This window comes from Colletotrichum gloeosporioides (assembly GCF_011800055.1).
Source record: "Colletotrichum gloeosporioides strain Lc1 chromosome Unknown consensus_52, whole genome shotgun sequence".
Classification (NCBI taxonomy): domain Eukaryota; kingdom Fungi; phylum Ascomycota; class Sordariomycetes; order Glomerellales; family Glomerellaceae; genus Colletotrichum; species Colletotrichum gloeosporioides.
Window position 1 is genome coordinate 100,613 of NW_025544697.1, and position 23,887 is coordinate 124,499.

At 50.1% G+C, this 23,887-nt stretch overlaps 9 protein-coding genes across 9 annotated transcripts; 2 read left to right on the forward strand and 7 right to left on the reverse strand.

Moving 5' to 3' along the window:
- Positions 1 to 116: 116 nt before the first annotated feature.
- On the reverse strand, positions 117 to 1,301 carry GCG54_00008365 (uncharacterized protein; the record flags this gene model as incomplete). Its single annotated transcript, XM_045408332.1, has 2 exons — positions 117 to 1,025; positions 1,074 to 1,301. 2 exons carry the CDS (start codon positions 1,299 to 1,301, stop codon positions 117 to 119), a joined length of 1,137 nt encoding a protein of 378 aa, XP_045263022.1.
- A 2,542-nt stretch (positions 1,302 to 3,843) lies between these two features.
- GCG54_00008366 (Rhamnogalacturonan acetylesterase) lies at positions 3,844 to 4,647 on the forward strand (the record flags this gene model as incomplete). The annotated part of the gene is made up of 1 exon (XM_045408333.1): positions 3,844 to 4,647. The coding sequence occupies one exon, from the start codon at positions 3,844 to 3,846 to the stop codon at positions 4,645 to 4,647; it is 804 nt and encodes a 267-aa protein (XP_045263023.1).
- Positions 4,648 to 5,460: 813 nt separating this feature from the next.
- On the reverse strand, positions 5,461 to 7,005 carry GCG54_00008367 (uncharacterized protein; the record flags this gene model as incomplete). Its single annotated transcript, XM_045408334.1, has 5 exons — positions 5,461 to 5,524; positions 5,592 to 5,830; positions 5,879 to 6,376; positions 6,465 to 6,729; positions 6,788 to 7,005. The coding sequence occupies 5 exons, from the start codon at positions 7,003 to 7,005 to the stop codon at positions 5,461 to 5,463; spliced, it is 1,284 nt and encodes a 427-aa protein (XP_045263024.1).
- Positions 7,006 to 8,861: 1,856 nt separating this feature from the next.
- Positions 8,862 to 9,887, reverse strand: GCG54_00008368 (uncharacterized protein; the record flags this gene model as incomplete). Its single annotated transcript, XM_045408335.1, has 1 exon — positions 8,862 to 9,887. The coding sequence occupies one exon, from the start codon at positions 9,885 to 9,887 to the stop codon at positions 8,862 to 8,864; it is 1,026 nt and encodes a 341-aa protein (XP_045263025.1).
- A 546-nt stretch (positions 9,888 to 10,433) lies between these two features.
- Positions 10,434 to 11,432, reverse strand: GCG54_00008369 (Aquaporin-1; the record flags this gene model as incomplete). Its single annotated transcript, XM_045408336.1, has 3 exons — positions 10,434 to 10,663; positions 10,737 to 11,049; positions 11,103 to 11,432. 3 exons carry the CDS (start codon positions 11,430 to 11,432, stop codon positions 10,434 to 10,436), a joined length of 873 nt encoding a protein of 290 aa, XP_045263026.1.
- Positions 11,433 to 13,495: 2,063 nt separating this feature from the next.
- Positions 13,496 to 14,349, reverse strand: GCG54_00008370 (uncharacterized protein; the record flags this gene model as incomplete). Its single annotated transcript, XM_045408337.1, has 2 exons — positions 13,496 to 13,843; positions 13,909 to 14,349. The coding sequence occupies 2 exons, from the start codon at positions 14,347 to 14,349 to the stop codon at positions 13,496 to 13,498; spliced, it is 789 nt and encodes a 262-aa protein (XP_045263027.1).
- A 930-nt stretch (positions 14,350 to 15,279) lies between these two features.
- Positions 15,280 to 17,618, reverse strand: GCG54_00008371 (putative transporter; the record flags this gene model as incomplete). The annotated part of the gene is made up of 11 exons (XM_045408338.1): positions 15,280 to 15,494; positions 15,546 to 15,660; positions 15,757 to 15,770; positions 15,825 to 16,004; positions 16,053 to 16,309; positions 16,363 to 16,643; positions 16,699 to 16,940; positions 17,089 to 17,146; positions 17,217 to 17,286; positions 17,343 to 17,398; positions 17,460 to 17,618. The coding sequence occupies 11 exons, from the start codon at positions 17,616 to 17,618 to the stop codon at positions 15,280 to 15,282; spliced, it is 1,647 nt and encodes a 548-aa protein (XP_045263028.1).
- A 1,653-nt stretch (positions 17,619 to 19,271) lies between these two features.
- Positions 19,272 to 20,531, forward strand: GCG54_00008372 (putative alpha-ketoglutarate-dependent sulfonate dioxygenase; the record flags this gene model as incomplete). Its single annotated transcript, XM_045408339.1, has 4 exons — positions 19,272 to 19,485; positions 19,537 to 19,881; positions 19,942 to 20,316; positions 20,365 to 20,531. 4 exons carry the CDS (start codon positions 19,272 to 19,274, stop codon positions 20,529 to 20,531), a joined length of 1,101 nt encoding a protein of 366 aa, XP_045263029.1.
- Positions 20,532 to 21,092: 561 nt separating this feature from the next.
- Positions 21,093 to 22,697, reverse strand: GCG54_00008373 (uncharacterized protein; the record flags this gene model as incomplete). The annotated part of the gene is made up of 1 exon (XM_045408340.1): positions 21,093 to 22,697. The coding sequence occupies one exon, from the start codon at positions 22,695 to 22,697 to the stop codon at positions 21,093 to 21,095; it is 1,605 nt and encodes a 534-aa protein (XP_045263030.1).
- Positions 22,698 to 23,887: the final 1,190 nt, after the last annotated feature.

Below are 23,887 nucleotides of genomic sequence, written 5' to 3' on the forward strand. Positions count from 1 at the left end.
TTTGGTGCTGATCTCATAATTCAATCCAAGCCTTCACTTATAACCGCAAAATGAACTCACGGATTCATGGATGTATTGAGACATAAGTCATAACCTCAGTCAAAGTAAAGCACAAGCTAGGATTCTATCAAAACTTGCAAAGGCCACCTTAGTGCATCCTGCCAGAATGACCCAATGCTGCTGGCAACTAGATGAACGACGGAGGACCCGGAACTACCAAACGCCCAGTATTGTCGATACCTGTGCAATGTGGCAGCATAAAATGCCAGTACAACAAGAGCTTCTGGTTGGTGCTGATGAAGGGCCTCAACATACTCGTCCGTAACGTACAGGGGCCATGCCATAACAGCGTGAACACCAACATCGAATCTTGCCGGCTCCTGTTGAGCCATGTCCAAAACCCACTGCACACCTCCAAGTGCACCTAGACAAGCTTCTGTGGCTGATGATGATGTTGTCATCCCCGTGAGAAACTCTTTCAAATGGCTCGTTTCTGTGCCTGGTGTTTGTGACTCTATCCGCTGCGATAGGGTTGCAATGTACAACAAAGGCTTCAAATCCGATCGCAGAATCTCTGGCCAATATTGACCCGTCACGGCTCGGACACCGCGATGAAGACGACAGTACCTAACGAAGCTTTTCACAAAGTCTGCCAGTGTTCCGTATTCCGTTTTCAGGGTCTCATAAAGGACGTGTATGCCCAGAAGTGAAGCGAAAATGAACGTGGGCATGTAGGTAGTCTCCGAAATATCGCCCTTGGCTTCAGCGAACAATTCCAAAGATCGCGTTTGGAGCTCGGTGGCTTGATGATTGAAGAGGCTTGCCTGAGCAACACCTCGCGTAGATAGATGGAGCGCAGACAGCGCAAGAAGTTCGTTCAATAAATAAGGGGCAGTAAACGCATGTTCGATGGCGGTGTTGATCAAAGGCCGTACATCGCCCTTCAAGGCCATGAATTCAGCCATGTGAGACTCAGCGTGATGGAGAAGGGCCATGTGCGCCACAGTGAATGTCGGTGGCTCGCTTTGCAGACTACTCGTCAATTGCTTAGGAACGACGGCAACATTTGCCGCCGCACTGCTCGGAGGAGTGGGGCTTTTGACTGTCCCTGACGGTAGTTTGTCTTCGTATGTATCGGTCTTGAGAAACGAACAGACCCGATCGCTCATGACGCAGTTTCGGCATTCTGGGCGGGTCTCGTCGCATTTGACGTGCCGCCGTTTGCACCCGGCACAGCCATTTCTCGACTTTTTGTGGGACCGACGACCTCCTGGATGATGATCATGCTGCTGCTTTGGCATCGGTAGTGATGCTGCGCGGAATGAGATGAATCAAGAAGAGGTTAAGGAGGAAAAAGTGCAAATACGCGGGTCTGCAAAAACGTAAGAAGTAGGCTGCAAGTAGAAAGGTCTGGTTTGTGCCGTGGCGCGATTCATATTCGCAGTCTCTACACTAAAGCTATCTGTCGATGGGGCTAGATGCGGGTTGATGCTTGTTTCGTACATCGTGGCTGAGGCCTTGTGAGATCCAAATTTTGCCTTACACGCGTATTAGTTATCAAGCTCCACTTTATTTCAGAGGCTACATAGATTGCCGTGGAAAGAAGAACGGATTCGGGAATCACATCGATTAGTTGCCCGCGTCTTGCTTCACGCGGTGTTACTGTGGATGATCAGAGCATATTGTGCAAGGAACTTCATAAATTTTAACGGAAGGCTCGTGAGTGAGTGAAGATCTCATCATATTGCACAGAGTCGCTTATGAACTGACGGTATCGCTTGACGACCCCGCAGCGATCCTAACCGGGCCCGAAGTGTTGTGTACCGATCGGCGTTTTCGACCAACTCCGGTTTCCGATGAAGGCTCCCCCACTCGCCCGAAGGTCCCGGTCTTGTGAGCCGTTCTCCGTCGACGGGGCCTCGATTCAGTCCCCGGAGGATTCAAATGCTCCGCTCGAGGTTCCGATCGAGGTGAAGCAGAGCGAGGAAGATATCGACATTTAATGAAGATTCCGTTTTCGTCCGTAATGATGGCTGGCCAAACCACAAGAAGCCCCGATCGAGGCTCTTTTCCACGTGGCTACCTACCTATTTATTATTGCTACTATAGTTGGCATGCATGTAAACTGCGTCATACTTGAAAGTGCGTCTAGTCAAGTTTATGGACAATCTTCAGCTTTTAAATACAGCGAAAGCGACCGATATACACGGCTTTATTCCACCTTAAGATACCGCTTGAAGCGGCCCCAGAAGACCTCTCGACTCGATGACATCTAGCAGGAAAGACTCTGACCACCGAGAGCTACGTATGTACGCCAATCACCTTGGAATATATGGCAACGCGAGAATTGATATTCGAAAGATCTAGCGATAGCTGCGCCTAGGAGAGACACCCACACGCCCATCGAAATACCCATCGGGATACTCATTTCCACAAATGGCTGGACGGCTAAGGTAAATGACGGAGTAAGACGAGGGTTCTTCCCCCAAGAGTACACTGAAATCCTTTTCTAGAACGCAGGCAATAGTGTTCAGTGAGTCCAAAATCATATTGCAGGTACTGTTTGATAAAAATATCCGGGGCGGAACGCCGAAAAACCTGCGATATGCGGACACGAAAAATGTATTCGGCACGATAAACGTGTCTCTGGTGCTATTGAGGCTACTGAAATGCTGTCGGGATTGACGCACCTGCGTTTACGCAGAGCAGATATTCCTGGGATTCCACATCCTTTAAACCATTGTCATGATGGAACAGTCTTACGGGCTGAACGAGCACATCCCCAAGTGAATGGTGTGCCCTATCTCAAGCTAGCTGCACAAAGCGGCAGGCCCGGATGGTGAGATCGATTGAGTGGGTCTCGTCAATAACGAGAAAGTAAACTATTGGGGCGCATCGGTCTCACATTTCCGAACTACCGACGGATCGCATCCTTAACCCAAATTCCACGTCGCAGGATGTCTCGGCGACCACCTCACTCTCCATCCCTTCATTAACCTTAGATGACAGCCCAAAGCGAATGTAACATCGGATAGGCACTTGACCAGGATCAAAAGGTTATTCTGAGGACTAGGCTGGGCTGAGCTGAAAGCCAGTTGCGTTCGTAGAAGCTTTGCGGCTTCTCGCCTTCAGCTTCTCGCGACAAACTTCCGCCGAGTATTAGCACGTTCGTCCCAACTCAGAACGGTTTGCAGGTCAGATCGGCATTTCCCCGCTAACTCTCAACGTTTCTCACCGCCATTGGCGGAGATGACTGCTGTCTACCGGGAGTTCTTAGTTTTACGACCATTTTGCCAAGCCACTAGAGCCAACTCCGCAAAGGCGCGGACAAAAGTTGCCCAACAGGAAGAAATTCATCAAGACCTTGTCTCTTGGCAGGTTACAACCGTCCCAAAACAGCCGCCCAGATCCGAGGTCAGCGGGGGACCTCAAGAGCCCTTGCAATTCTAAACGCGCTTTGTGGTCTCAAGTAGAGTTAAGCTTACTCCCGCAACCACCCAATGTCGCATTAGACATAGAGTAAACAACGCCTTGCGCCTCCTCCAAACCATCGCGACTGGCGGAAGAACGTTCTAATAGCTTGGCAGGACACGTCGTATATGAAAGAAAAGCTCGGCCGACCGGAGCGGAACCAAGCTACGCCATTCTCGATATGGAAGCTGCAACTCAATCGGGGATATTCCTGATGAAATAGATTGAGCTCACTATTCAGCGATATTTGTATTAAATCACCCGTGTCTCCGCCGTTTGCTTGAGTCCGTGGATCACTGCCAGTTTCTCTTTGCTGCCCACTTATACCACTGTCTTCGACCCTCCGGCCCGTGCAAACCGCAGATCGTCATCATGAAGTTTTCCACAATCTTCGCGTCTCTGGCGCTCAGCGCCGTGCAGATCACGGCTGCTCCCGCACCTGAGCCGGCTCAGCTGGAGGCTCGCGCGCCCACTCTCTACCTTTGCGGTGACAGCACCATGGCCCGCAGCAGCGACTCCCAAATGGATGGTTGGGGACAGTATGTTTCCAAGTACCTGAACATCGCCGTCGTCAACAGAGCCATTGGTGGACGTTCCTCCCGTTCATTCTGGAACGAAGGCCGCTTCCAAAACGTCGCGAACGAAGTGAAGTCCGGAGATATTGTCGTCATTGAGTTCGGCCACAACGATGTCGGCTCGCCCCGCTCCAACGACAACGGTCGCTCCGTCTGCCCTGGCGAGGGCACCGAGACTTGCGTCTCCGACACCACCGGCGAGACGGTGTACACCTACGTCTTCTACGTCATCCAGGCTACCAAGCTCTTGAGGGCCAAGGGTGCCACCGTCATCCTCAGCTCCCAGACCCCCAAGAACCAGTGGTCAACCGGCAGCTGGGTTGGCACTCCTTCTCGCTTCGTCGCTATGCAGCTCAAGGCGAAGAACACTCTGGCCGACTCCGGCGTCACCTTCGTCGACCATCACCAGGCTGTCAGCAACATGTACCGCAAGATGGGAGCTACCGCTGTCAACGCTCTTTACATCAAGGACAACACCCACACCAGCCCGGCTGGCGCCGACTTGAGCTCCCAGGCTTTTGTTCAGGCCATCTCTCAGAACATGAACGGCACCACCAGCTTGGCTGCTCATGTCAAGACCCCGGTCAAGATCGTCTACTAAACGAACGGTTGATGCTCATGTCTAGAGTCAATCGAAAAAGCTGCATTGCCTTGCCTGGAGAGGTGCCAGTAGAGCACAGCTCAACCTCTTATTCACTGTAAATATTATACGGAAGCTCAACTTGTACATATTTAGGCACTCCCGTGCATAGCCTAGCCGTATCTACTGAATCACTTCATCTTTCTCCCTCCATCTTAAGTGTTCACATCTATGTCTGAATCACGCCTGTACGAATCCCCCCCCTTCCTGGCAAAACAATACATTTGAAACAGAACTGCGTGACTTGAATGAGATTAGGGAACTAGGAACTTGTATCCAATTCACTGGCAAGTCGTAATAGCATCGCCTCTAGCAAACGCTTGGCGAGTGTTAGACTACTCTCGTCCCCACCTCCATTGTCCCCGGCGCCCGAGGAAACTCCACATGTGACTCACGATTCACTGTGATCTGCGCTAAGACAATCTTTCCCACGAGCCTACTCAGCTAATGGAAATGGTCTGGTGGTGTAGTTGGTTATCACGTCAGTCTAACAGCACAGAATGTCTTCAGACGTTCTCTCTGGTTCACTGAAGGTCTCCGGTTCAAGTCCGGGCTAGATCATATGCAATACTTTTTGTCGGCTTGTACCTATAAAATTGGAGGATGAATACTTATTTATGCATTGAAAAATACGCAACCTGTGCGTTTCTAAGTGCGTCACAAACCACACGAAGCGCCTTACTTCCATTGGTATGACTGATAGCGCGTCACTCAGACATAACCCCCGTCCGACTGGTTATCATATGAACCACAACTAGATGTGATTATGATGGCTTAAGTGACGGCCGCAAACATCGTCGTCACAGACGGCAATGCAGCACCGCCGGCACCAATCAGTCTTCTTAGCGTTGGTCTGGTTGCCACACCAGAAACACCAGCTAGGCTGCTGACCTTTCTGAACTAACATTTCAGAAAGATCTTCTCGAGCCTGGCGACTTGCAGTACCGACAATCTCATCAAGAACCTCGCCTCTGGACATGTCCGATTCAAGCCTCGGTAGCCACTTCACCCACGGGATCCACGATCCCGCCGTCTTAGCACCCATGACTAGAAACTCGCCAGCAATGTCTTTTCGCACAAAAATCAAGCTTTCTAAACCGCCCAGAATATCGTGAGGCTTCACTTCATGCCCTCGCTTTTGGGCCTGTTCGAGGACAAATGAGCGGATAGTTTGGCCAATGATTCGACTGACCATTGTAAGGTTTCCTCTGATGGTTAAGTCGAGCGTAGCCAGAGCTTGGATGAGGTCCGCGGTAGCAACTGGCTTCTGAAATTGGCTCTGCCATTTTTTGACTGCCACTGTCCGCGATATTCCAAGAATGCCCAACCTCTTCAGAAACTGGCCGCCGAAGTCGACAGCTGTTCCTTGGATGCCGGTGGCTTTCCCAAAGAATACGATATCAGGGCTTGCAACATGGGAGTATTCTTCTCTGTGAAATGAAAAGGGGGCACCGCAGCGAATGGCGGTTAATGTTTCGTCCACGGCAAGCAGGAGATTCTCCTCCTCGCAAATTGAAGCCAAGCGCTCCAACAGTACGGGGTCTAGAATTCGGCCGTTGTATTGATTTTCGACGATTTCAACAATGATTCCTATGCAGCCTTGCTCTTTGGCTTCGTAGAGCTGATCTCTGAGTTCGTCGTCCGACACGCCTTCAGTATGGAGGAGTATCGGATCGTGACCGTAAGGCTTCTGGGTTGAAGAAAACCTCAGTACTGGCTTCTTTAAACTTCTCTGTCAGGCTGATCATTGCTCGTTTCTTACGAGAAGACTTACATACAACTGAGCTTGAGACTGTGGTAGAGGCTGCAGCCGCGTACGTGTCCGACAGAAGGGCCCATCGAGGTCGCTTTGCCTGGATATCCTCCCAGCCAAGTCGTTTTAATGTGTCGTCTTCATCCGTAAAGGGGCTCTCAGATGAGTCTGATGACTCAGACATGGAGATCTCTGCAAGAGTCAAGATGAGTTTTACAATGTTTTCCGGGTTCATTGCCTTGCTGATGGTAACCCCATAGTCAATGGGGTAAAACCCCCCAAAGTAAGCTCTAGCCGTGTTTTAGTAGTCTTCCAGGCTGTCTGCCATACCATGACTGAGGAACCTACGCGAAAGCTTCTTCATAAGAGTGAAGCAGTTCACCGTAACGGCGCTCTAATCCTATGCGGTTTCCAAGATATTCGCGCCAGAGAGGATTGTGGAGTGTCAGCGACTGCATCTGCTCGAAACATAGAATGCTGCCATCGCAGTTGTTGAAGTCATGATTGAGATTGCGGAGCGGAAGGCCGGCAGGTACTGCCATGTTGTAGCCTTGATCAGTTGACATGACGATTGTTATTTGAAGTCTGTGGCTTTGCGCAACTGATGTGTTGGAATCCACAATGAGGGATTTCCCTGACTTGTTTTGTTGAATATCGATGTTTCAAAAGCACGATTGAAGTTTTCCTTTCGTCAATGTACCACTGCTTTGGCTGACCATGAACATACCAGAGCCAAAGATGTCAAAGTGTATGAAGTGTCGTCGTTATATGGTACCTGATATGACCATTCAAATAACAGTTGTAGATATAATTCATACTGGAAGATGGCCATGATTGCTATACTTAGCCAAATGTTGCTGCCTTGAAAGTCCGCCCCCTGCTTGCGCCCGAGATAGCAGTCAACCTAGAATGGTAGAGCCAATTGGGGCACCTCGTGAGGTGAGGTCATGAGACTGAATGGTTCTAGGCCCTGTTGTGATATGTCGTTTCGTGTCCAATCGGCACAAAGAGTCACATGGCCTCGAATAGTGTGATGTGGAGTGCTTGTTTTGACTTCAGAGGCACGCTGGAATGCGTCGACGAACAAGAATTGACAAGGGTTTCAGTAAGGGGCTTCTAGGACCGAGGTTTATACAACGAGACTGAATGAATGTTGAAAAGAGGCCAAATGATAAGGCAAGATGCCATGGCGCCGAGACGTCATGGCAGAAGCCATTACACATCCCTTCCAACAGCATCTGCATGTACGCTTAGATACTTTTCAACTTGCGTTCAACTCGTAAATGCCACCAATAGAAGCTTTCCTTTCCCAAGGCGTACTTACCATGAATGTGGTCAAATCCACAGCATCCCTAAGGAAGCCTTATGTGAAGTGGCAGAGCCCCTTGGTCGTCAAATTGCAGTGCAGTCAATGGCCTGGATCCCGAGCCACGTGAGTATGCGCAGTCCAGTTCATTCGTTGAGTCTTCGGACATGTCCGACGTAGGGGCGAGTGAACTGGACAAAACCAATTGACCAATGATCCTCCCTTGTCACAGGTCCCTGCTTAGGAAACATGTAGTTGGGACGATGTACGTGATGAGGTGCTGCAAAAGAATGAGATGATTCCTGTCCAGGCAATCATTAAAATCCAAAGTCAGCCTTACACATCTCAAACGCCTTGCAACCGCCTGCCCGGGGCGAATAATCGGGCTCACCCCTGTAGGTCAGACATTCCTCCGCCGTAAGCCGAAGGGATCGGCCCCGGCGACCCACACCTGATCGGCACCCCGCAGGGGGTTGCCCCAATCCTGACCCCGAATCAGGCCGTCATCCCTCCGATCGCCGCCTGTCAGTATCAATTCGTTCTGGATCGGGGCAGTGTACAACGGTCGAATAACTTGATCGCATTCGTCTGTTTCTCCTGTTCATGCGCGTTTGCGATGAAGAAGTCCCCCAAGCCACCCACTGAGGCGCCACTCGCAAATCTCCGCGAAACGATCAGTCGAGCTCAACTCTAAGCTGATGTTAGCAATTTGCCACATCGCTGAGCCCTTTGCGACCTTTTTTCTTGGGATACCATTGGATCAAAAGCGACTTTCCGCCACTGGTCTCCCATCCATGGCCACGAGATGTGGCTGGTGTTGGGGCTCATGACGACTAAGTGCCCAAGGGAATGATGGGAGATTGGCGTGTTCTGTCTCTGTAGACATTGGCTGCATTTCGAGGTGACTCTGGAAGAATCAGCCATGGTTGGGGTCATCTTGTTATGGATGGCCACATTTGAGCTGTGATATCAGGATGTCTCCACCTGTTCATTTCTAGGGGGGCAATCTGCATCTCGAGTGTGGACAAATCTACGCCCAATCAGTATGTAATAATAATTTCTGGATGAGTTCCTCCAGGCTACTGGTGTATGCATAATGCGATGCGATGATATTCATTACCCAAGATGCTTCAAGATGTCCTGCACATTATTCCAAATCATGTACCCTTCCTCCCAGGGAGCTGCATGCCGGCCCTCACATCGGGTGCCTCTGACTACATGCAAGCCGGCAATTCCGTTCAGGCGAGCTTCAAGCTTATCGGCCTGGTTCGTCGGAACCAACTGATCTTCCGCGCTCTGGTCTATCATGATGAGGCGAGGTACCTTTCCGGACTTGACTCTCCGTTCGAGCTCATCAACAGGGACATGGGACGGACTTGGAGCCTCCCACTTTGCTTGGTCTGGTCCGAATGTGATGCTCTGAAATCCTTGATAGACTTCCTTGAGGCTAGCATGCGATGACCCCAAGTCATGTACAAGCCCCGGCAGATCATACAATCCGTTCATTCCCACAACCGCCACGGGCCGAGGGGGCTCCATAGCAGCGTCGAGGCCCCAGGCTTGTGGTGACCGGAGAGTCGACTGGAAGGCAAGACATGCGCCAGCACTATGGCCTGAAAGGACGTATGAATCATCATGAAGACCAAGCGTGCGTAGAAAAGCGAATCCTTGAAGAACGTCGCGGATATGGTCGGGATGATGCCCATCTCTCGACGGATCTGAGCTATCTCCCTTGGTCGGATCGTAAGGCAAAGTTGGATGAGTTGGAAATGGCGACAGCGTATAGTTCATTGAGATGATCGCAGTGATTGGGTGTTTCGTGTCGCTTCCAGCAAAGGCATGAGCCGCGGCAGGTTCAATAGAAGTTGAGGTAAGTTCAGGGTCTCGCCATGCCCCGCCATGGATATGGACCTGCCAACAAGGAACGCCGTCGGCAGGTGAATATGACGGCAGATTGGCGACTGGTTGTCCAACGAGGTTGTTTGTTTGATTCGTCTTTGGAAGGTAGATGTTAAGGGTCTGAAACCTGTGGCCATTGTTCACGTAAGGCAAGTTCAGAACTGCGACCACCGGCACAGGCTGGTCTAGGTTTGGGCTCTTAACCTCCGTCAACTGCCACTGGGTGTTGTTAAAGCTCGCCATTCTGACGGCAATCAATTAGAAGAAGTGAAGTTCAGTAGCACAACTAGATGCACAGGACAAGAAGTCGAAGTATATAAGCAACTGACCTGAAATGACCTGGCATACCCGGATTTAAGTACCCTCCTAATGGTAAGTGCTGACGACTAGGACTCTTTGCGTGCTATATTAGAACCAATAGAGCAACTACTAAAACCGAGAGACGTTCGGAGTGACATGTAGCAGCCTCACTAGAGCGCACTAGGAAAGCATTATCTCCGCGATTTCCGCTTTCTATTTGGCACGCAACACATGGGCAAAGAGGAACTGGGGAGAAATTACATTCGAATGGCATAACCGGCGATGTTGTTCAAACCTGTGTGTGGAACTAATCCCAGAAGGACGGTGTCGGATCGTGTCCATTGCGCAAAGGAAAGGTGTCACCGATGCACACTGCATGATCGATGGGAGGCGTTGTATGGGTCAATGTTGGTAATATTTAATGTTGAACTTTTAGTATGAACATTCACATGACTAGGTTGTTTGTGTACAGAATGCAACATGATTGTATTAATCCTTCGCAGCCGCCTCAGCATCCTCGTCCTGACCGTCCGCATCTTGGTCAGGATTGACCTCATAATACCTCAACCACCGCAGAACAGCGTACAGCAAGCAGGCTAGTAAAGACCCGAACGTGGGCCCGAACACGTAAATCCAGAAATAACCTGGAAACTGGCGATTGACCACAGCTGGTCCAAATGAACGAGCGGGGTTTAGCGAGGCACCTGTGAAGTAGACTCCTGTTGGTTGAATGAACTGTTAGCACGTCCTGCTCTTCGTGATGTTCTAGTCATGTCTTAATGGACTACTCACCAACCAGTTCCGACAGGAAGAATGACACGCCGATTCCGACAGGTGCAAGAAACGTTGAGCGATGTTTCTCAACGGCAAGCATCAATATGACAAAAACAAGCTGAGCGGTCAAGATCAGCTCGATGAAAAAGCCTTGTGCCGTGTTTGTCCCGTTTCCAAGAAGCGTGTCGACCACCAAAGGCCCGGGAAACATAGCAGACGCGATGCCTGCTGCGCATATTCCAGCTATTATCTGCACGGGTAGGATGAGAAGGCCACGGAGTACCGGTAGTCCGCCGCAGACTACGAGGGCTAGTGTAACCTTGGGAAAAAGCTAATCAGAGAAAGTTCGCTCAGAGAGACATTGGAAGGGTCGATTTCACTTACGACGGGGTTGAATAGCCCTCCACTGACTCGGTAAAATGCCCAAACGTTCGCCGTCAATGAGACACCGAAGGATAGAGCGACGAAGAGGATGACTGTCAAGGTATCCTGAGATGCGCTAGCTGCTGCTACCACATTGGCAACTTGCGTTCCGGCGAAGGAGAAGAACAGGAAAAGAAATGTGCCGCAGAACTCTCCTAATCCTGATACAATCTTGTTCCTTGTGGTATCGGCGATGCTAAGCATCGGGAGGGTATTGTCGTGGTCCCCATCGCTCGCCAACTTTTGGATGACTCGCTTGGGATTCTTCATCTTGGATAATAGTCGTGGCATGGTGAAGGTCGATGTCCGTTCAGGGTCGGGGAATATTTAACTGAGGGCGGGACCCCAGTGTCGAGGAAGGTCTAAGAGCCACGAGCTGCATATTAAATTGAGACATGTCTGTCTTTATATGAAATGCCGGTCCTTGCCCGTCACTTTACATGCTTTCTCTGTTTTTACTCCGTCAAAGAAAGGCATGGACGGGTGATGGTATCATTCCGAAGCAAGCGCCCGTTACGACACTAGGCCCGCATCCGGCAGTGCCCCGACCTTCGAAGTATGGCAGCGAACCCAAAGCGGCGCCGTGTCTCGAAGGCACTGGTCAGCGCCGGTGACGCCACCTAGCCGCGACGCATGCTACCGGGCAAAGGCAGCCGAGCAATCAGGTCTGGACTCAACTCCAGGTCGAATACGAGCGAGGGCTTAACGGCACTTAGCGCGCACAGCCTGCCCATAGGCGACTAGCTTCTGAAGCCACGGACATCATTGTCAATGAAGAACATGTCTCGGTTGCGGCATCTGTCAGTGTCATAGGCAATCTTCCCCCCCGCACAGCCCTGAACGTCAGGACGTCGAGGTGTGAGCGGATTCTTCGGGCATCTATGTGCATGAGCAGCTGCAATGAAGCTGGGACTAACGCGGCTCTGCTGCGCAGACTCCGGACCAATTGATCATTTGCAACGATGACGTCGCGAATGTGATTTCGGGGAAAAAAATATGACAACCAGTGCAGGCTAAGCGTCCACACAGATTGTCCAGGAACTTCTCATGTCCGGCCCCCACGGAGTCCCACCAAGCTCGAGACTCTAGATTGAGTTAATAGTAGTATTGAAACCTCTCCCGTCGGATTTGATCAGAGTGGCATCAATTGCGCTGACATGAGACGCAATCCTGATAGTATCATAAACCGCTTCCGTCAGTCTGATCTACGAGCGTCGTACCTGCGGCTCACCGCCGATTGGATGGCAAGTAGATCCGGCTGGCCGCATCCTCGGGTTCTTAGCGTCGTCATCGTGGTTGCCAAGATGCGGGGTCAGCTATCGTGGGGATCTTGGGCTATTGGATTCATGTGGTTTCACAGTGCCTTGAGCTGTCATCCATTTTTCTCGTGGACTCACTTTGAGACAGAATCTGCAGAAGTAGGCCTTGTGGCTTTGTTGCCGTCGGCCTCGTTATTGGTATGAAGATCGTGATCAATCTTCAATCCACTCAGTTATCAAGACAGTGCTCCAAAAATTACGCAAACGACTACGTATATGCGTTATCATCAATCCGTAGCGATGTCATATGCATCGGAATCTGTGTTTCCGGCCAGTGTTCCGGGCCAACCGCACCTACTTGTAGCGTCCGCTGATGATGATCAAGCGTAGCCAAGCGGCTGAGCAGCTGCGTGTATGGAAACGAGAAACATGATCTCTTCAAATATTTCTAGTTTGAGTACTTCAATGTTCATGGGCTATCTTATTGAGACCACTCACGTTGTAGCTGGAGGAAGAGGCGGCCAACCCTTGTCTGTCCCAAGATCCAGGATCATCCCTTGGATCGCCGATCAAATTGTCCGGGGCTAAACATCAATATTCCGAGACATCCCAAAGAGCTAGCTTACCCGATCGAACGCTAGTCGCGAGGGACAGGCAAAAGAAAATTCCTCATTTTACCGCTATGCGGCATACATGACCAGGATGAATGGCATAACCAGTCGGTTCTCATCCCATCTATCTTGATCTGATGTCTATTTGACAGGACCCTTTCCACCCCAAATCATGCCCCTAGCTTTGGCTCGTAATACGAAACATCCAGCTGACGTTGGTGCCGAGCAACGGCGTCGTCAGAGACCGATCCTGGAGGTTGGTGGTACAGGTGTCGCTTCAACAGGCAATCGGCCTGGTGTGGCAAGGTGGGATTCACGGAAATCGAAATGCTGATCAGCCCGGTTGCAGCCACAACTGCTCCGTCGCACGCGATTGGATTGGGGTAGTGGCTTAGGTGGAATGTGCTTTAGCCCGCATCTAGTTCAAACGAAAGCCTCGATCAAGTTCTTTGTCGTAGTTAACAATGCGGTGTCCTAAACCCCATTACGCGGCTTGGGCCGAACCGGCCTTCTGGGAGATTCCGATTAACTTCCGCGCCAGCTCCTCACTCTTTCCCAGGAAAGGGCTATGCCCAGCTGCAATTCTCTCTTCTTGCATAGCAGGGGTGCCTTTTACCAGTGCCTCTTGAAGGCTCAGAGGAAACACCAGATCCTTCTCACAGATGAGATACGTCTTCGGTATGACGATATCCGACGCAATGAAATTGATTCCGGTCTCAAATGCATCTTGGGAGTGCGGCAGCAACGTGCTAAAAACTCTTGTTGCTTCCTCCTCTGAAGTGTCATTGTACAGCAGTTTGAAACCCTTCAAATTCACCGTTGAAAGTTTGTTCTGCGTGAAATGTGTTTGGTAAGCAGTCGAGCTATCATTTAGCATTGTAATTAGGTAGGGTTCACCTTCGTGTAGGACTCGCAGGTATCCTGCCAGTCTGGCCAAGCCCCGCCAAAGGTCGTGAGAAGATCCCATCCCTTGACAGGAACGGCAAAGGCTGCAATGAAGATGATGAAGTTGAAACCGCCTTTCAACCCTCTTGCGGCCCTCTCCTGGGTCCCTTGACCCTCCGTGGCGACAGTTGCCGGCACTCCTCCATATGAATGTGCCACGAGAATGACCTCTCTCCCCTGTTCGAAGTAAGACGTCGCCACCTCGATAATCTTTGCTTTGTCGGCTTCCCATGTAATTCCATTGGTGCCATGGCCCATCGATGGCATTTGCGGGATAATGCATTCGTATTCCAGTGAGATGAGATCAGTCCTCAAGGGCTCATAGCATGCAGGCGGGTGCCACGCTCCCGTAACGACGAGGAAGACGGGCTCACTTTTGCCAATTGAACCCATGTTGGTAACTGATAGTGATTTGACTGTTGGAGCCGATTACTTGGCGGAAACAAGAATCAGGGTTGGGCATCTCGGTCCTTTTAGTAGAAACCCGCCAGAAACATCCAGCAGGCGACAGAAGTGCGTTGTTGGTCGCTCGGCAAGGGTAAGGGGAACCGCCCAATCCCATCGCGATGTTGGTTGTAGGCTGCCCTAGCAGCGAGATTAGATGCTCCGCATCTCACCAAAACTTGGCCGGTCCCTTGCAGTGATTGATCGAAATCGTAAGAGTTGGAACCTTCAAATGTGACCTTCTATATTGTCCGGCTCAGTCTCCGGGCGGCCCGGAACGCCCAGCCACATAGATTGGGACCATTTTCCTTACCTCGTCACTAGTGAGGTGACATTGGAAGAAGCCACACCCTTCCGCGCATGGGGAATCAATTTCATGGGGCTGTGTTGAAGTTTGTACATTGAAACCTACCCAGTGTGTTCATCTCTATCATGGTCGAGAAATCTCCTCCTCGGCCGCTAAGAGGTATCTCATCGGTTTGTTGCCGACATGTTCGAAACGTTTTCCCACTTAATGATTGTTCACCAATCGTAGTTGCGAACGGAACTTGTAGGCATCAACAAGTCGCATATACTGCCAACGGGCTCGGAAGCCTCCAGTCAGTCAGAACTTTTAGATCCATAGCTTGAATCATCGCACCCGGCTAAGCTGCACAAACGTAACGCCGGATGCTATTTATTCATGTTATTCTATTTGTCTTTGAGGCCATACAGCACGTCTCCAGCTCCGAGCTTCGGAACACGTGTCGCTTATGGCAACATACACTACTTGTCTCTTTTACTATGTATGGTCACTCTTTGACGAGAAATTGAAGTGGGAGTAGTGCCGTCCACCTATCTAACTAGCCTTCTGGCTGCCCCCTGAGAGTTTCTGCGCCCCTAGTGACTGAATCGGAAGTCTAGTCGCTTGTTTCCTTCATCCTTGGTGGTCGCCAAGTATGCGAGCCTCTGCTCTTCCGACATGCCGTCCCAGATCTTGTCGCGTCGCTTATTGCGGTAGACATAGTACGCCTTCACCAGAGGATAGAGAACCAAGTTCATGCAGACGATGCCAAGGAGGGCCCTGTTTCCTCTCTTGTACAATGGCGCATCATCTTGAACAATATTAGAGCACAGTAGGAATAAAGAGAGTACGATAGACTCACCAGAGCGATAAATATTCGAAGAGATGATACCACTTGTCTGAACGAACATGTTGTAACATGCAGCAGATACGGTTCGGGACCGGACAGTGTTGGAGTTTCGGCTATTCCATCCAACCTTCAAAGTGTGTCAGTAAGTTTCCAGGTGATGAAGGTGAAGATCCCTGAACATCAGGGACCACTTGAAGCCTATTTCATGCAGGAAGTCACTTACTTGAATTGGGTGAGCTGTAATCGAATGATTAGCGGGGATTCAAAACGCAGGTTCAACATGCACCTTACCATTAGGGTAGATGAGCAACAGAGAGATGACTGTGTATAACACCCATCTGTTGACTTCAGTGGTGTCCACGACGTTGAGGTAAATCAAGAAGGGGAGAGTCCAGAATTGACCAGACATGGCGATGAAAGTGAGCTCTTTGAAGACCTCAGCTAGGTAGGTAATCGCAAGCATGGTAATCACTAACAAAAATGTAAGCGCTGATCAAAAGACGTTAGGACAGTACTTACTGTGGCCCACGGTGTTTGGAATAGAAAGCAGGTTCGCTTGAAAGGTATCGAAACCTAGGTTGCGCAACGTCAAGGTAAGATACTGTTGAGGCGGCGTGGACGGAATCTGGAAAGTGAGACCGAGGATATAAAGCGGCCAGAGGTCATAATCCCGAAGACTATCCCACAACAACCGCGGTGTGATGGGCTCTCGGTTATGCATGCTGCTTTTGCTCGGGTCTTCGCGAAGAACTCTGTTCACGAGGATGGCTTCCTCTCTGCATCGCAGTCAGCAACAACTCAATAATCACATGTGCGTGTGCAAGTCTACCTTTCTGTAAACCAACCCTTCTTGCCACGAAACCAACTCGCAGTTTGGCAAGGTCCCGCCGGCATCAAAAGGAAACCAAAGATCCCAATGACCAGAGTCAGTAGTCCTTCGATCAAAAAGAGCCATCTCCATCCGGCGTGTCCTTGCAGACCCCGCATGTGCAGCAGCCCATAAGCGAGTAGAGCTGACAGAATATCTGCAATGCTCATAGCAGTCCAGAAGAAACCAAGCCGGAGAGATAGCTCGTGGTGCTTGTAGAAATATGAGAGGTATAGGATAACCTTCAGATGGGTTAGCAGAGGTTCCAGTGTCAGAGATCAAAGGAGTAGAAGTTACATCTGGGATGAAGCCACCCTGTAGCAAACCCAGAAGTGCACGGCAGGCAAGAAAGGAGTCTCTTCCAGAGAGCCAGAACTGGCAGCTGGCTACAATACTCCACAGCACCATTTGTGCAGGAATCCACCGGTCAGGCCCAACCCACTTCGAGACGAGTTGTGATGGCAACTCAGCGCAAAGGAAGGCTAGCTTGAAGACGGTGTTTCCTAGGTTGAAGTCTTCACGGTAGGTCAGCTCCTGAACTAAGATATTTCATATCGCGCCCGGATGAATATACCATTGGTGGTCATTTTCAGATCGCCCAGCATGTTGTCGGTATTTGCTGGATGGTTGGAAATATGTTAGCAAATCTCTTCTGGCGTTGATACTCCTATCGTGATCAGTTCGAACCTTGACTGATGTTGGCACGATCCAGCTCGAGTGCCATAAACATGATGCAGGCCCAAACCTATGACTATGCATTAGCACATGAGGCAATCGAGTAATTTGGTATGACTTGCCATAATTCGAAAATCGACCTTCCGGATCAGGGCATATTCTTCAGCCCACGTCCATCTAGCCAACGGATCAAATCTGTGGATATTCTCCCTGAGCTTTACGTCAGACCTGCACCTGTAGCGAAAACACATCGGGGAAATCCTCACCAGTCTGACCGAGGGTGATATTTCTCCGCTGTATCGGGGTCATCGAACACGCTTGGCTTTGGCTCGTTAGAATCGTTTCACCATTTCGAGGAATATTTTTGTCGTCTTCCAACATACCTGGGTGGCAATGGCAAACGGATCATAGTATTTGTCTCGTTGGAAGAAGAATCGCTTTTCCTCTTTGGGTGCACCTAGCGGAGGGATTCCCTCAAGAGATGCGGTAGATTCCGCCCCCTCTCCCTTGTGCAGAGGGTCCTTCGCCAGAACCGTTGCCATGATCGCAAAGAGGTTATGGCACGGGCTTCAAATGTCGTTGAAGTTGAGGCTGAACGATAACTATCTGATGAGGTATCTCCTCGGAGCAGAATCTCGCTACTACTTAAAGAGAATTGAAGGAAGCGGTACGGTTCGCCGGATCTCGCCAGGCCACCACGGCAGACCGGGACCCTTCCTACAAGGTTGTGTTTCCACGCTTCGATGGCGAGTTGGATCCACAATATCACGCCCGTGTGGGATGTCGGAGCTGAATGGAGCTGAGCCTGGCTGTACTCGGTAAAGAAAACAGGAGTCGAGCTGGGTCAGCGGTGTCTCAATTCCCCATCTCTTATCTTCATGTTTCGCAATTGAGCAAAGTTTCGATCGAGAGTTGCCGACGGACTTTGGATGACGGGAATGCCGTCGCAGCTGACACCCCTTTTGATCACTCAGAAGGTGAATATCGATGCAAGATATTTCGATATGAAAGCTGTCTCCTTACGCAAAACGAGTCATCTTTACTGAACCGTCTACGTAAAGAGCTTTCATTACACGTTCGAAGCCAGCGTGCATCGTTCACTTCAACCCCGAGATGAGATGAACGTAGCGAGAACCACTGCAGGCACCTCCAAGCAGCATGGGCATCTTGCACCCAACACAACCCTTCCCCCTTGAAGCTATCCAATTTTCTCTCGTCATCCACGGCTTGAATTTCGTATCTGTTAACCCCAATATTGCGAACATGCGAGATACGCTTACGGGGGTTTCTTCCGGACCCTGCAGCTAGTTTTGCCGCTCGGAGAGAGGCCGGCATTCATCCGGCTTCGGTGTCATTTTCTGGTGTGTCGAGTAGCCTCTTAATTCATTGGACATAGAATCCCACTGTACTTTTACTGGGAAATTTGTTAAATCCGTTACCGCATGCCGTTGTGGTAATGCTCACGGGGTGAGCATGTTGGTGGTTCTGCCACCCTTGCTTTGCAGCTGCTCGCAATAAACTATCCTTCTGACGCAAGCCACCACCACGTCTTCTTATCAGTTATGCTTGGGCTAGACCTTGTGATTGGAAGCGGGCTGAAAAGCACAAAATCCGTCCCTCTCGGTACAAGTGACTGCTACCAAGTAGTTGGGTGCACCGTGCAGGCATCTGATGGACTTCTTTAGCGGTCGCAACTGGTATCACGAGCATAAATTCATATCTCATTTTGGTCAATAAGAACACCAAGTCCAATAGACTTATCAGCTTGATGATGATGCAGTCTGTTAGGTATGCGCGCATGGGTAGATCAAATATCCGAAGCATGATTGGCCAAACCAACGTGGCCGGCTGATCACATCATCCACTCTAGATCCACGCAATAATATCAAGGGGGTGGTCAATCACGAAATAGGCTCACCCGCTTTCACCATCCCGCCGAGCTCAATCAGCTTTCCGTCTGAAGATTGCGGGGTTCCCCAGGACATCCAATCCTACCGGATGTCGCTTCATTGCGACATCATTCCGTAGCCGACGACGTCGCGACATGTGCAGTCAGCCAGCGCTCGATGCGAGCCGGTATCAAGAGTCGCTCGAGTTATAAAATAAGTATATTTTCTCAGATAGCGAGCAATTCACACAAGAAAATCTATAGACCATCCAAGATCAGTGCTATTAAATCAACACATCAGACAACCATGGCTCCTACCGCAATTGAATCAGAAGTCCCTATTCACACCAGCACGAAGGCGCCGGCGTATCCGGAGCCCTTGAAGCTTTCCTCGTCGCTCGATAGCTACGAGTCGTTTGATGTGACCCCTGTCATTGGTCGCGAGTTCCCGAAGGCCAACCTCGTGGAGTGGCTGAACGCTCCGAACGCTGATGAGCTTATCAGAGACCTCGCCATTACCAGTAAGCCATAACAACATGTCATGACACTGTGGAAAACTAATGAATGCAAAGTTTCCCAGCGCGGAGTGGTCTTTTTCCGTGCTCAAGACAACCTGACCAATGATCTGCAAAAGCAGCTAATCCTCCGGCTAGGCGAGCTGACCGGCCGGCCGAAAGAGTCCGGACTCCACATCCACCCGGTGCTCAACTCGGAGCGGGAGCTTGGTGGGTCTGACCCGGAGATCAGCACTATCAGCTCAGTGCAGCACAAGAAGATCTACCGCAAGCCTCTGGAGGGCGAGGAACTCAGCCCCAAGAAACAGTCGACCGCTCAGTGGCACAGCGACATCGCTTTTGAGCCCGTGCCAGCAGACTACTCATCCCTTCGTCTGGTTCAATTGCCCAAGACCGGTGGAGGTAAATAATTCACCTGCTGCACTTCGCTGTTAGTACTCCAACGCTGACCTGCAAATATAGACACTTTGTGGGCTTCTGGATATGAGATCTACGATCGCCTTAGCGCTCCGTACCAGAAATTCCTGGAGAGCCTGACTGTGACCTTCGAGCAGCCCGGCTTCGCTGCTGCAGCGGAGCGCGGCGGCTTCACTCTCTACGACAAGCCTCGCGGAAATCCCAAGAACATCGGCAGCATCCTCAAGGCGGTGCACCCTATCGTCAGAACCAACCCAGTCTCTGGCTGGAAGAGCATCTTCCCCGTTGGAGGCCATGTAAAGCACATCAATGGTGTCACCGCTGAGGAGAGCAAGCACCTCCTCGATTGGTTTCTTGATATTCTGCAAAAGAATCACGACCTTCAAGTTCGTCTGAAGTGGCAAAATAACAACGACATTGGTGAGCTTGCTCCACAGCACACATGAATCAGGCTAACAAAAAGTGCAGCGATTTGGGACAACCGCAGTACTTTCCACACCGCGACCTTTGACTACGATGACCAGGGAGAGAGGTTCGGTAACAGAGCGGTTGGAATCGGCGAGGCGCCCTACCTCGACCCAAACAGTACCGGCCGTCGGGACGCGCTGGGGCTGGATTATATCACTGGGCCATAGACATGCAATCAGTGACGCCGACGAAGAGATATTTTACTTTTGTTGCATGCACAGAACTTGCATATTAATCTCGTACCTTTGCTTCTGTCGGGAAATCACTTTCAGTGTCCATGTCGAGTTTTCATGTTTGCCAGCCTCTTACAAAATGCTATGGGTAGCGAACGAGGAACACCGTTTCAGGCTTGCCAACTTCAGCAACAATGCGATTCAGTATGGCGTCGGGGGCTATTGTTTGTTGATTAAACGATAAGACTGATTGATATTTGGCATTTGAATGTGGTCTACGACCACAGCGTACGATATATAACAAGAGAATGGGCATTATGGCCAACAAAAATCTGTACTTTGTTTGTCGTTCGAGCTGACCAACACGTTCTGTCAGACTGGTTAGTCGTATTATCAATCATCATGCAAATAGAGGGAGTAAGTGGGTTTACGGCTCCCTCAAGAACAAGTCATAACATTCTTCCTATGACATGGATGGTAACTATGTGTACCGTTACTTGCAACACCTCTCCTTCAGCTGGTTCCGTCCGCTGGATGGTCTACTGGCCGGATCACTCACTTCGGAATAAATGGTTCCCCATATTCTGATGGTGAGTCAGCCAGCCAGGCGTACCACTGAGACCAACTCTTTGGCTTGGTTGCCTCGAATTTCGAGTAATCTACCCCATCGAGATATTTGGTGCAACATGTGAGCTTGTAAAGCCAGTTTGTACTTTTCTCGTGTCTGTCCGTATCTAAAGTTTCCAATGACGTGCTACTGCTGGGTGATCCAATCGACGTGGGCCAGGCATTAGCGAGTTTTTGCTCATCCTCATATTTAATGTCGACTCCTTCAATCAAATCATCGAGACTTGCTGGTGTTGTTGCACCTTCATGGAGCAGAACCACTGCGACATCAATGTTAGGGTAGCCTGGGGGAGTGAAGCATTCTTGAAGTGGTGTGTGACCCGCAATGTTACCCGTATTGATATCTGCGCCATGTTCTAGCAGTAGTTGTATGATGGATCGAGGGTCTGTCGTCAGAGGATCATTTGTGTCTTCCTCTGACCTCTTGCACATAGCGACATGATGCATTGGTGTGTTGTCGAATGCATCGCGTATGTCAACACTCGTCGTGGTCTCATTTAGGATAAACCTCGAAGTATCGACATCTCTTCCGCCACAGGCTTGATGAAGCGCGTGGAGCTTGGTACCGAGGTGGGTTATCAGGGAGACGTCTGGTTCTACCAGCACGTCAAAAGTGTCTCTGAAATTAGTTGAAATCCAGTACTCCAGGCGTAGGGCTTCTACCAGCATCTCAATAGTGTCTTTAGAAGAAGTCGAAACCCAGTTCTCCTGGTACGTCTTGGCGGAGACGTTGATGAGTGCGAAGTAAAAAACGTTGGGACCCTTCTTTAGGATCGACTTTAAGTAGTTGATCATGCGAGACCTATCCCATGCTTGGGAGCTTGGTACCTGGAGATGATTGATGGTTGGTTCGAACTGATTTAAGACGGCATCGAGCGATTTGCAAATGAACCTGTTGTCCGCCGTGAAGGAATCGACGGCGGATTGTTCGAAGTCGATGAAAGCGTTGTCATTCATGTAGCGAAGAGATTGTAAATCTCTATTGAATGCCGCCCAGTGAACAGCGGACAACTTGTGATGCCATACAGTAGTCCGCTCGGTAATCCCGCTACACATCCATGGATCATCATGGGCAAAGTATTCCTCGTCATTAAACTCTCGGTATGCAGTGAACACATCCCCTCCTTTCATGAGAGACTTCGCAACGCCAGCTGAATTACCCTTCATTGCCGACAAAATCAGGGCGGAAGATTCATTATATATAGCGTCTTTCTGGTAAAGGACTGGCCAGATAGCATTGTAGAGAGTCTTGCAGGTGTACATCAGACGGACGATATCTCTCCAGACGTCAAAATGGGGCCAGTCCCTTACACCCAGATAGTCCAGTTCAGCAACCCAATGCGTCCAGGGCTTGCCGTAACCACGCCATAAATCTTCGGGGTATAAATTGAAAATTTCATCAACAATGTTGAAGATGATTTCTACCGGCAAGTCGAGTATCGTCAGCATTTGTCCAGCTGGCTTTTTTGTACACGTCGGTATGTCTTGTACATCGAGATTGGCCCTAGGTCTTGCCGACTTGGACTCGGCCATACTTTCGCGATGTTGCATCATGCTTTCTGACATTGAGAACAATAACTCAGAGTGCTTGTGAGAAAGCTCTAGAGAGAAATGATATTTGGGGCGTAAGCAGAAGGACGTGTGATAAACGGCAGTCGGATAAATCTTGGCTTTAAATTAAAACTGAGACTGTGAGTCACTACGTGAAAATATTTATACTTTGAATTCTGGCTGTCCCGCGCCACAGCCAGCAACATTCCGGAGATGCACTGTCTTACAAAAAGGTCCTCAAAACTTATGTCAACCCTTTTCACTTGGGTTTTCCGCAGGTCCATGCACCTTCTTGCTCATGATTTATACCAAGTCCAATTGAAAGGCGATTTTACAACAAAATTGTACGTTCCAGATGCCACACTGTATGACGCCCTCCCGCTACTGCTCCCAACGAACCGAAGGTGGGTGTTGCATGATCAACACCCAGCGGGGTCACAAGATCATTGACCGTGATGGAAGAATGCTGATCTGGGCTGCAGCGACGGCAGCAACGAGTGCAAGGACGTGGCTAATGGTTGCTGCATATGTGGTGATTTGCTTGTGGGTGAACCGAGGCGTGAAGAAAACGACAATACCATTCAGGTGTCATGGTCATTGGGCAGATATAAGAGATGCCCATGATGAGACTCGGGCTTGTACCGATCACCCAAATAGCAGGAGTTTAGCTAAATCACCGAGAGGACGGGCAATTTTCTCTAGTATGCAGACACAAATGCAACGCATTGTAGGAGTTCGTTCTCCTGAGTCAAAGTCTTCTGATCGTGTACTCAAGTCTTGAGGCAGCGATCTCGGGCGATTTGGAACCGAACAGCCCAAATAGCTAGGTTAGTAACCATGGTGTGTTAGCATGTATCCCGAAACAGTAATGGACGGAGCTATTCGACATGCGGAGCACTCCGCCTATGTTACTGCCGAGATCACGAACGCCAGTACGGCACTCAGTCGTTTGCACGCCAAAGTCCTGAGGATCCGGCGAATAAGTTGATTGCGAGATCGCCGGTTTGTCAATGTTGCCCTGGTTGGACAACGTACCATCGGCTTATGCCCGTTTCATCAAGGCGTCCCAACTCGGTTGGTCACATGCATGGAGATTGATGATGTCTTCGGTAAAAGATACTATTCCAGTCCAGTAACGACAGTGATTTCTTCCTCTTTTTTTTTTCTCCTCT